Source organism: Rhinolophus sinicus, chromosome 17 (assembly GCF_057876585.1).
Source record: "Rhinolophus sinicus isolate RSI-liver-muscle chromosome 17, RSI-T2T, whole genome shotgun sequence".
Lineage (NCBI taxonomy): Eukaryota > Metazoa > Chordata > Mammalia > Chiroptera > Rhinolophidae > Rhinolophus > Rhinolophus sinicus.
The window spans coordinates 156199906-156212533 of record NC_142517.1 but is presented as its reverse complement, the minus strand read 5'-3'; the positions used below and the strand labels follow the sequence as shown (position 1 = coordinate 156212533).

Here is a 12628-nt window from a genome sequence, read left to right as displayed (position 1 = left end):
ACAATTTTGGTATTGTACTTTAAAAGTCTGGGGTGGCCAGTTAGCTCAGTTGGTTACAGCGTGGTACTAATAACACCAAGGTTGGTGGCTTGATCCTCACATGGGCCACTGTAAGCTGTGCCTTCCTTAAAAAAAAAAAAAAAAAAATTAGTTAATTAAATTAAATTAAAGTCATTGCCTTGCCCAAGATCATCTACATTTTCTCTTATGTTATCTTGTAGGACTTTTATAGTTTTGCAATTTTACATTAGATCTGTGATCCATTTTGAGCTAATTCTTGTGAGGGTGTAAAGTCTGTATCTAGATTTATTTTTATTATTATTATTATTATTATTATTATTTTTGCTTGTGTTAATGTTCAATTGTTCCAGCACCACTTGTTGGAAAAGACTATTTTTGCTCCATTCTATTACCCTTTGCTCCTTTATCAAAGATCAGTTGACTATATTTATGTAGGTTTATTATTGGGCTCTCTGTTCTGTTCTATTGATCTATCTGTCTGTTCTTTCACCAGTATCATACTGTCTTGATTACTATACCTTTATATTAAGTCTTGAAGGCAGGTAGTGTCAGCCCTCCAATTTTGTTCTCCGTCAACATTGTGCTGCCTATTCTGGGTGTTTTGTCTCTCTTCATAAATTTTAGAATCAGCTTGTCAATACCCACAAAATGGCTTGCTGGGATTTTAATTGAAACTGCTTTCATCTATAGATCAATATAGGTCAAGTTGGGAACCACTGACATTTTGACAATATTTTATCCTTAAATGTAGAAGGTCTCTCCATGTATTTAGTTCTCTGATTTCTTTCATCAGTGTTTTGCAGTTTTCCTCAAATGGATCTTGTACATATTAGATTTATATCACAGTATGTTATTTTGGGGCGTGCTAATGTACATGGTATTATTTATTTAATTTCAAATTCCACTTGTTAAATGTTTGTATATATGCAAATGATTTAATTTTGTATATTAACTTTGTGTCCTGCAACCTTGCTGTAATCACTTATTAGTTCCAGGAGGATTGTCAGTTCTTTTGAAACAAACAATTAGTCATCTGCCAACAAAGACAGTTTTATTTCTTCCTTCTCAAAAACCTTTTATTTCCTTTTCCTGTCTTATTGCATTAGCTAAGACTTCCAGTATGATATTGAAAAGGAATGGTGCAGAGAAACATACTTTCCTTCTTCCTGATCTTAGTGGGAAAGCTTTTAGCTTCTCACTATTAAGTATGATGTTAGTTGTAGTTTGTTTGTAGATATTTTTTATCAAGATGAGGAAGTTTCTCTCTATTTCTAGTTTACTGGGAGTTCTTATCATGAAGGGGTGTTGGATTTGTCAAATGCTTTCTAGCCTCATGTAATGGTACTCCCCAACCTTCCCCATTTAAGTACACTCATCTTTTGTTTCCTAAGATTCCCCATGCTTTATCAAGCACTGTTCTTTTTACTTGTTCTCTCTGTCTGGAATACTCTTTTACCCCCCTCTTCTTCACCTGACTCACCCCCACCCAACTCATTTTTCTGGTCCCAAATGTCACTTTCTTTTAACCTGCCCTTCCTAGACTGAGTTACGTGGGGCTCTCAAGATATCCTGAACTAACCCTATTACAGTGTATGGTAATTGCTTGCTTATCTGTATCTTCCATCTGATTGGAAACCCATGAATTCAGGTACTAGTTCTATTGTATTGACTATTTTATTTTTCAGGACCTAATTTGGATGATGGGTTTGCACTAATATTTTTGGTAGTTGAAAAGGCCAAATATTAATAATTATACATATTACAAACTATACACTATTGTTATGAAAATTGTTACTATTTATCCAGTGAACACATGTTAAGCATTTTCCATGTGTTATCTTGTTTGATCATTATAACAACTATGTGAAATAAGAACCATTTTACAAATTAGAAATTAAAGCTAAAGGAATCAGGATAATTGCCTAAAATCCATAAAACCAGTAATTGTGATTCAAACCCAAGCTTGTCTGACTCAAAACAGAACTCTTAAACCTTTCATCATACAGTCCCCCTAGCCAGTAGACACTTATTAAATATTTGTTAAATATAAGTTATTTAACATTAAAAATTAACGTCAAAATAACACTAGAGACTCTATGCTCAATTCAGCAAAATGAATTTAACAATGAAAACTATTCATTTGGTTTACAATTTTGGTTCTAGCTTGGGAATTATAATTTTGCAGATTGTTTTGTGTGTAATTTATTTGCATTACAGTAATTTTTCTGTTGGTCCAATATGTGATGAGATATTATGTTTCTTATAATTTAATATTTAGTAAATATGAGTAACCCACTGAAGATTATCCTTCCAACATTCAAATTGATAAAGAAATCATCTGGATTTTAGGGATGATATGGGAATTAATGAGTTAATATTTGACTTTTCTAACTGCTCTGTGAAAGTGTTAAATCTCAGTACAGTGTCTTTTCCTTTGATATTATATTGGTGCTTTATTGAGTCTTTAATAGAGGTCATTTTAATTTTTAATATGCTCAGTGTACATTAGAAATATTTACTAATGCACACTGTACACGATGAAATGTTAATATTTTTGGGGTTGTAGAGCATCTCATTTATGTATGGTTTAAGATACAGATATCTTAAATACATATATAACAGTAGTAAAATGTTCACCTTTAAAATAATGCATGCCTAGCCTAGCTTTAAAAAATAAGCTTTTTTTCAAAATTAAAAAATGTATATGTGTACATGTATGTACCCATTACTATTCTGTACTCTTTTGACCCAGATTTATTTTTAATATATTTTTATCAAGTTTTATAAGTTGAACTATTAAACTCTGTAATAATCTCCCTGTAACAAACCAATTCTAAAATAAAAGCATGAACGCCCTAGGATCAAATCAGAGTACAAAAAAAAAAAAAAAAAACACTTAATCATTTACTCTTAAAAAATATTGTTAAGTATTTTATTTGCTTTACTTCACGTTCAAGGTGAAAATCATTTGCTTCATTAGAGAACATTTTTAAAAAGAAGAAATGCTGCATAAAGACACTGAGAAGGAAAAATGTTCTTGCCATTAAGGTTATAGTTATTAAGTGGTTATTAAATGTCCTGCCATACAAGGCAAAGTGGATACTTCAAGTATGATGAGGTCCCTGGATTCTCTGGCTCACTTATTAAGTCAACCTGCCAAAATATATAGACAATAAAAATCAGTGTAGAATTTAGCTATTGAGAATCATGTGTGAAAATATACATATTTTCAAATGAACTAGCTCATTTTGGAAGTTAATAAATTAAAGGTTGATTAATGGTTTGGTAAACATTAAAATTGATTTTTTAAAAAGTCTATTAATCTCAAAAACCACAAGAACCAATTTTTTTATTATGTGAATGGTGAATTTCAAAATTAAATTTTAATTTAAGAAGAAAAAAGGAACAATTAATTGACCTTATTGGTTTCAAAATCAATAAAATACTTGTTTAAGAATGTTTAAGTTTTGCTCTTATCTGTCCAATTTCTTTAATATTTTATCTGAATTTATATCTCATGTACTAATGTAGAAATGGACTCTTTCTACACATCTGAAAAATTTCCCCTTCCCTTTTTGAGTAATAGTGTTATTATTCCAATCAAATAAAAATCTCAGAGCTATATCATCTTTGATTTCAACAGTGAGATATATAAGAATATATTGGTAAAAATATACTGGTTGTGAGGGTTTTAATAACAGTCTTTTAGCCTGTGATAAAACAGAAAATTAAATGAGAACATGGTGATTTGAATAACATAAATAATAAATATAAATATGGTGTGAATGTATATTATCTCAAAAATTATATTTACAGAAAATTCTTATTTTCAAGTGGCCTTGGTATATTTATATAAATTAACAATATACTGGATCTCAAAGTAAACCTCAATAAATTCAAAACAGCAGCCACTGTATGGGGTTTTTATCTCAATAAATTCAAAATAGAAGACAGCATATAGGGTTATCACAATGCAGTTAAACTAGAAATTAATAGTAAAATGATAGAAAATATTCTAACCACTTGAAAATTTAGAGATTTTTCTCCTAAACAAATGTTGAGGCTTCTCTAATTCATGGGGACAGTGATTTGCTTAGTGTGTGTTTCTGATGGCTATGTATAACCTCATAACATAAAAATCTGATTTCATACTTACATTGTGAATTACGGTAAAGGAGTTAACATAGACAATTTCTTTATTTCCTCTTCTTATTCAATCCCTCTTTTGCCCTAAAATCTCTTCATTCCAAGAAGTTCAAAATCAGTTCAGAGTACTAATCTTTTCTTGCTGGGCTATTTATTAGTTACCAAAATGAAAATGATTTACTTTTTATGTCCATCTCATGCACAGAAACTTAATGAAAGCACTAGCTCATCAGAAGGCAGCACTGTAGACATCGGTGCGCCTGCTGAAGAACAGCCTGTACTGGAACCTGAGGAAGCCCTTGAACCTGAAGCCTGTTTCACTGAAGGTAAAGAAAATGACCATGATGTTAACCTTCCATTTGTAGAGTGCAGGTTTTTTTAGCTATTGATCATCCAAAATGCACCACTCATAGTAGACTAGAACTTTGTAGTAGATCTAATTCAAGTATTACCTCTAATATGCTGATGTATTTAAAATCTATTATGTTTTTGGTTATCTCTGCCCATTATGTGTAAGGGATCATAAACATGGAGAAAAATATTTTAATATAATCAGAACTAGTGACTAATTTATCATTTTAAAAATAAAATAGTAATTTCACAAGTTGGAATTAAAACACTAGTCAAAATTCTTATACACAGAATTTGCCTTTAAAATAACTTTCTGATGATTAAAATTAAATGAGTTCCAAATGCTGAATTGTATTTTTTTAGTGAAATCATCATTTTCCAATGCTTGTTGGATGAAACAGGACATAAGCACTACCCAATAGCTAATACCTGAACAGTATCTAGTTGAGCCTGGTAAAGTATGAACAATAGATCCAGAAGCTTTGTTTTCCCCATGATTAGTATTCCCCATGATCTAATTTACTTGGGAATATGAGTCTTGAAGAGATGAGTATATTTGTGTACTCTCTATTTAGTGATCTATTTCCCATATAAATTATACACATAACTCAAAGTCCTTCTCAATTTACCTTCATCTGACCACAGTGAAAAAGAGCTTCTTATTCTTAACAGCTATAATGAATATATCCATTTAATTCTCCTGATAATTAATCATACACGTATATTCTCTTAAGAAAGCTCTTTTCTTTCTCTTTTGAACTGTTTTATGTATCTTTACTGTCTTTCTTCCTCTTCTTCTCCCTCCCTTTCTCCTTTCCTTCCCTTTCCTTTCTCCCTTTTTTTCTTCAGCATACCTGCCTTTTTTGTTCTTTAGTGAGGGTTCCTGTGTTCATATCTAGTCTTGAAAACCAGAATGTGGTGTTCATGGGGGCAAGGTCAATATTTTGTACCTTTTTTTTTTTTTTTTTTTTTTGGTATCTTCCATGGTGCTTACAAAGGTACTCACATATACCTGTTGATTTAATTCTTATGTTACAATGAGTAAAAGCAGTGTAAGGAAGGCAATGACAAATCAAAGCAGGGCCATGCAAATCACATTTTATGGGCTAAATGAATGTTGAAGATTATATAAGCTCTTCTATGAGCACCACAAGAAAACTTAAACAGTAACAAATCCAGCATCGTTGGGAGAGATGTATATTATTACTCTACATCCTCTTTAAAAGGGAAGATTTCTGTTTATTATTAATTTCCATTTGAAATCGTTTTCTAGAGTGGTTTCATCAGAGAGCATGGGATGATAGAGTACAAGGCAAAGCTCCTTTACATTTATTTGTACTTTTCAAAGTTCTTTCTTTGACGATAACAGTTGAGTCAGAAAAAGCAGGTGCTATTAGCCAGGGAATCATTTAAAGAGCCTGAATAATTTTCACAACTTCTCACAGATAATGCATATGCTGTTACTACTCCAGCCTTAGAAAGTTATCCTAGCAAGACAGTGATGGCAATAGTGATGAGAAAATGAATCAAGGACATGCCAAAAGCTATTACTGAAGCAGCAGAAGTTATTTCATCTACTCCTATTTGAACATTATACTTTCAGGCTGTGTACAAAGATTCAAATGTTGTCAAGTCAGTGTGGAAGAAGGGAGAGGAAAACAATGGTGGAACCTGAGAAGAACATGTTTCCGAATAGTTGAACATAACTGGTTTGAGACCTTCATTGTTTTCATGATTCTCCTCAGTAGTGGTGCTCTGGTGAGTGAATATTAAGCAAAAGTTGTACAATACTGTTTTAGAATCGTCTAATATCAATGACTTATTCTGTTGCATTGTTTTAGTACCCTATGTATTTTTCCCCCTGAGCCCTCATTGTGCATCCATTTCCATTTCCACAGCATCAGCCATCAACTGTTTGATAAATCCCAAACTGTTATCTCTACCTATGACTTCTTCCTTAAACACACATACATCTCTATATCTCTCCACCCACCCACCCATCTACCCACTAACTCACCCTTCTACCCATCTCCAGTGTATTTTTAATTACCCCAACTTCATATCTTTCAGACTGTATACTTTATATTTAACTATGCATTTCTGAATTTACTTTTACTATATATAGATAGATAGATAGATAGATAGATAGATAGATAGATAGATAGATATACATTTCTAATAAGCTATTTATTAAATGTTGCTTATTATTAAGTAATCCAGAGTTTGTCCCTCCAGTTCATTCATTATAACCAAAGAATATGAATATTCAATTATTAATACTTATATTTTAGCAAGAAAGCAAGCATGGCAACTACAGTGTAGTTAATGGAAAGTGCTATGATTGGAAATATATAACTTCTGATGGATTTTATTTCTGAATGGCATTATTATTATCTCTTTATGAACAGTCAATAACTTCTTTTTTTTTAATTTTTTTATTATTAAAGTTTATTGGCGTAACAATTGCTAGTAAATTTACAAAGGTTTCAGGTGTACAATTCTGTAATGCATCATCTATATATCACATTGTGTGTTCACCACCCAGAGTCAGTACTCCTTCCATCACCATATATTTGATCCCCCTTACCCTCATCGGCCCGCCCCCTCCCCCCTTACCCTCTGCTAACCACGAAACCATTATCTGTGTCTGTGATTTTTTGTTTCTTCATTTGTTTGTCTCGTTCCTTTGTTGTTTTCAGTTTTATATACCACATATCAGTGAAATTATATGGTTCTCAACTTTTTCTGTCTGACTTATTTCACTTAGCATAATAATCTCAAGATCTATCCATGTTGTCGCAAATGGCACTATTTCATCTTTTCTTATGGCAAAATAATATTCCATTGTGTATATATACCACATCTTCTTTATCTAATCATCTATCAAAGGACACTTTTGTTTTTTCCATGTCTTGGTCACCATATATAAAGCTGCAATAAACATCAGAGTACATATATCTTTATGGATAAATGTTTTCAGATTTTTGGGGTGGATACCCATGAGAGGGATTGCTTGGTCATAAAGAGGCAACCAACCCAATGGGAGAAGATTTTTGCAAACAACATCTCCAATAAGGGACTAATATCCAAAATATATAAGGAACTCATGCAACTCAACAACAACAAAAAAACAACAAACAATCCAATTAGAAAATGGGCCGAGGACCTAAATAGACATTTCTCCAAAGTGGACATATAAATGGCCAATAGACATATGAAAAAATGCTCAACCTCACTAATCATCAGAGAAATGCAAATAAAAAACAGTGAGATATCACCTCACCCCAGTCAGAATGGCTATCATCAACAAGACAAATAATAACAAGTATTGGAGAGGCTGTGGAGAATGCACTGTTGATGGGAATGCAGATTGATGCAGCCACTATGGAAGGCAATGTGGAGGTTCCTCAAAAAACATCAGTAACTTCTTAGGGATCACTTCTCTGTCCCTTTTGAATTCTGTCACTATTCTTATGCTACTCAGCAAACAATGAATATTGATAGCAATAAATATTGGGCAGTGTGCCTAACTGATTCATCTAAGGATTGGTTTCTCTTTATATGAAGGTGTTCTTTACATCAGAATCAATTTACATTTATATAAAAAAATTTCAAAAATATACAGTATAACATATGTATAGCATTTTAGAAAAATACTGATACAAATGGAATACTTAGCCATGAGATAGATGATAGACAGATAGATCGGTCGGTCGATCGATCGATAGAATAGATATCTTGCTTGATTGAAACACAAATTTTCATTAATTTAAGTTTATAATTCTAATATAGGCTATATTTTCCTGAATATTTCTCTGATGAAATAAATTTTCTCTACATGCTATTTTAGACAAGAAATAATCTTTCACCATTGTACCGAATATGAGACATAGATGGAAAATATCAAGAGAGTTTCATGTTAGAAAAATACATATTGTTTTCTAAACAAGAAATAATTTTATCTTACCATTATTGTCACACAATCTATCTTCTGAAACATATAAACTATCAACAAAGTGAAGGGAGAAAAGGGGACAAATGAACCCAACTATGCAGTAAAATTGGATAATGTGATGATCAATTACAGTTTCTACTTTTATGAAAAAATTATAATTTAAGCTTCACTTTTTGTTTTTTCAATCTCCTTTTTATGGCCAAAAAAATCCAACAAAGGGAAGCAAAAAAAAAAAAAAAAAAAGGAATAAATCACTTCAAGTTGGTGTAGCACCATCAGGATATGACATCAAGAACTATTTTCTAATAAGTCAAATTAATTCATTAGAATGATACTTGCACGTTTTTCTTACAGCTATAATATCAATGGAGAGTATAACTTTTCCCTTAATTCATTAAAAGATCTCTGAGAGGAAAAAAAATAGCAATAGCTGCTGTTTCCCTGCCCTCCCATTTCAATTGAATGTACACACACATACACACACACACACACACACACACACACACACGCACATTGAGGAAAAAAATGTGAATAGAAAAAATAGCTTATAGAGTATAATAGTTTTAGAAAGCTAAAATGTATAACCTTTCTTTATAGGCATTTGAAGATGTATACATTGATCAGCGAAAGACAATTAAGACAATGTTGGAATATGCTGACAAGGTTTTCACTTATATTTTCATTTTGGAAATGCTTCTGAAATGGGTGGCATATGGCTATCAAACATATTTTACCAATGCCTGGTGCTGGCTGGACTTCTTAATTGTTGATGTAGGTATCCTCAATATCTTTGTCTTCCATTCAAGGTAGTTTATCTTATCTATGTACTAATTCTAAAACAGTGAGTCTCTGAACACTACATTGTATTGACAGTGTATGCTATTTAACTGACACTAAATAAATTCACTGAATGTAGTGTTGTTTATGTGGGAATAAGCTAATTTAGTACTGATTTAGCCTTGACAGAATGAGATTTATGGTGATTACCTCGTATAAAAAGCTGGAAAGAAATAGCAGTTTGTAGGGAAAGTGTTGAAATAAGTTGTGTTGTTTAAATTCCTTATATTGTGAATCAGAGAGACTTGAGTTTGAATATAGCCCCACCACTGATTGGTTGTGTGCCAGTAAGTTACTTGGCTCCTGACTGTAAATTTTGCTATTATATACAAGTACAGTATTAAAGGCACATAATAAACAGTGATGATGGCGGGAGCGCCTATCAATTTTTTAAATTCTCTTTGATCTCAAAGTTTTTAAAAGATAGCATTAAAGAGTATGTAATATATACTATAACTTCATTATTGGAAGTAAGGTGTACAGAGTGTAGGGAAAGCTACTTCATGCAGTGACAAGTTTCCCTAGAATGTAGACTAGATTTGTGGCAAGGCCGTAATGTACCGAACAGCCCTTCACAGAATTTGTATACCTAATGATTAATACTTCATTTGCCCTGAAAGAAGTGGCTGCCTTCATGATTTGTTAAAGTTAAACATCATATTTCATGTTATCAATTTGGCATAATTTCAGCTCTAGAAATGAGTGTCCGAAACATCACAAACTTCATAGGCAACCGCATTATCTCCAAAAGATAATAATCTAACAGGTCTATGCAGGTTTCTCACGGAAAATATTTCTAGAGCTAAGAGTCATGCATATTTTGTGTCTTCTTAATTCTGAACAAAGGCAAAGCCAGAACTATTTGAAAATCTTAATAATGTTACTATGAACAAGTGAATTGGGAGAAACCTCAAAAGAATTGCTCTATCACATCATAAAGAGAAAAAGTTTCTAATATTGAGGTTTCACACGTATTTCAAGTTATATTTCTGTTCCTCATACTTTTTCACACTAGATTTTAAATCTAAATGTAATATAACTCTTTTGAAACTTCCTGAGCTTTGCTTTTCTCTATTATGCTTATTACATATCAGAACTTTTATTTAAAAAATGAATATTTCCTTTATTATTACAAGTTGGTTTTTAATAATGATTTCTGAAATATTATAGGTAAATAATTCTATAGGGCATTTTGTTGTTTTGAAATAATAATACTTTTATTTTTCAGTGTTCTAGATTAATTATTTCATAAGGATCAGTGAATCACTAAAAAGAAACAAAATGAATTATAGTAAATCTAAAGTAATGTTAAAAGCTTATTAAATATAAGGCAAATTAATACACTTAAAAATAGAAAATTTTGCAGAAGGAGTTTCCAATGTATTTGAAATTGTCCAATGCTAGACACTTTCAAATGAAATAAATTGTAACTCTGTTTGGATGTGGAGTTTTGGTGAATTATTTTTAGAGAATTAGGTACTTAACATTTTTTATTTCTCAGTCGTTGCATATTTCATTACAAACCAAGTAAATTCATTGATTTATTTATTTGGTAAATATTTATTGATTGGCCATTTTGGGCCAGGCACCATGTCAGGAGCTGTGCCTTATAGAAAGCTATAAAGTATAGAAAAAAATTGAGGAAGTTGCATGATGGAATACCTCTTAAGTTATATTTATTTACATAGGAATAACCTTTAGATAAGTGCAAACACAGGTATTACAAGACAAAGAATCGCCATCCAAAAATCAACTGCAAGATTAATGTGACTTAGCACATTAATTTCTGAGAGTATCAATTATAATTAGTTGAATACACTAATGCAGAGTAGAGATTGCTTGCTTTTTCTGATACAATAGCTGTTTTTATATTTTACTTAGCCATAGGCAAAGCCCTGAATTCAGCAGCAACTTAGTAAAATAAACGATGGATAACCCATGACATTTTCTTACACCTGGATTTCTTTCTTTTTTAAATTAATTTTTATTTAGTTTTTCTAACTAACTGCTTTACTAATAAATTAATTGAGCAATTAATAAATTACATGACATTGGAGGGCTTTTTTATTCAACTAGCTTTTAATATCTTGAAAGCTACTTTCTTTGCAACAAACTGAAAATATTTCCTGAAAATTTTTGAATATTTACTGAAAATATGCAACCATTGATCTTCTGAATAATTATAAGCAAATATCATACATGTTATATTATATAGTAACTATAAATCAAATGACAACAATTTATTTATTTGTTTATTGCACAGGTTTCATTGGTCAGTTTAACAGCAAATGCTTTGGGTTACTCTGAACTTGGTGCCATTAAATCTCTCAGGACATTAAGAGCTCTGAGACCTCTAAGAGCTTTATCACGATTTGAAGGGATGCGGGTAAGGAAACTGAAAGAACCTTCAGTATTGCTTATAGCCAAAATTAAATTAAATTAAATTTTAAAAAGGAAAACCCATGCATGCAAAGGAATGGCAAATCCTTGCAAAACTGCTACTTTATCTTTTTACCTGTTGCATATGTAATTCTAGGTGATATGCAAGAGAATTTAGTCCTCTCTTGAAATGATAAATTATCATTTATCTGCTGTGCTTGTTAAAAAATTTTGTTTCCTAATCCATCTTGGGAGTTTCTTTACAAACCTATATACAAAAAAACAAATGCACTATTCAAGTGCTATATGTAATGCTATAATAATCAACTAAAGTGAATTTGACATCACATGCTTCTCATTTGTGATGATCTAAACGGTACTTAATGAGTTTTGTTGAAAATAATATGAATCATACATGTGCGTAAGGATAAGCATAAAGGAAAAAATAAAAAGCTGTCAGAATTTTGTCTGTATAATGCCAAAATTTGCATTATTTTAATATATTCAAGGGTAAATATTAAATATTGACTGAATTTTAAATTTTTTAAAAGTTATGTTTAAGATAGCCTGCATTTGTAACTTCATTAATCTTCTTAAATTGCATAAATAGTGATAGTAACTTAAAGATTTTATATACATATACGCAATTTCTCCTGCCAATGAAGTAAAACATTTATAATATAATGAACACAAAATATAATTTTGACTTATTACCATAGATGATTCATAAATTAACTATAACTTAAATCTCATTTATTATGATCACACAGAATTTCATATTACTTCTTCTAAGAAAATAGTAAACTATTCCCAGATTAGAAATTTTGCCATTATTGACTTGTTATTTTCCATGCCTTTTTTTAAAGCATAAAACATTAATATACAAGATCTATAACATGAAAAAGTAGTTGTTTTTTAACAAAATCAAATTTTTTTTAC

General features: G+C 31.1%; 1 protein-coding gene across 4 annotated transcripts in view; it reads left to right on the top strand.

Annotated features, from left to right (window-relative positions):
• The window catches only part of LOC109445183 (sodium channel protein type 1 subunit alpha), a 111764-nt gene that overhangs the window by 75226 nt on the left and 23910 nt on the right, over positions 1 to 12628 (top strand). For all 4 annotated transcript variants that reach the window (XM_074337350.2, XM_074337346.2, XM_074337357.2 and 1 more), the window contains exons 18-21: positions 4373 to 4493; positions 6122 to 6276; positions 9071 to 9244; positions 11574 to 11696. In XM_074337350.2, coding sequence (XP_074193451.1) covers positions 4373 to 4493; positions 6122 to 6276; positions 9071 to 9244; positions 11574 to 11696 — 573 coding nt within the window. The remainder of the gene's footprint in view (positions 1 to 4372; positions 4494 to 6121; positions 6277 to 9070; positions 9245 to 11573; positions 11697 to 12628) is intronic.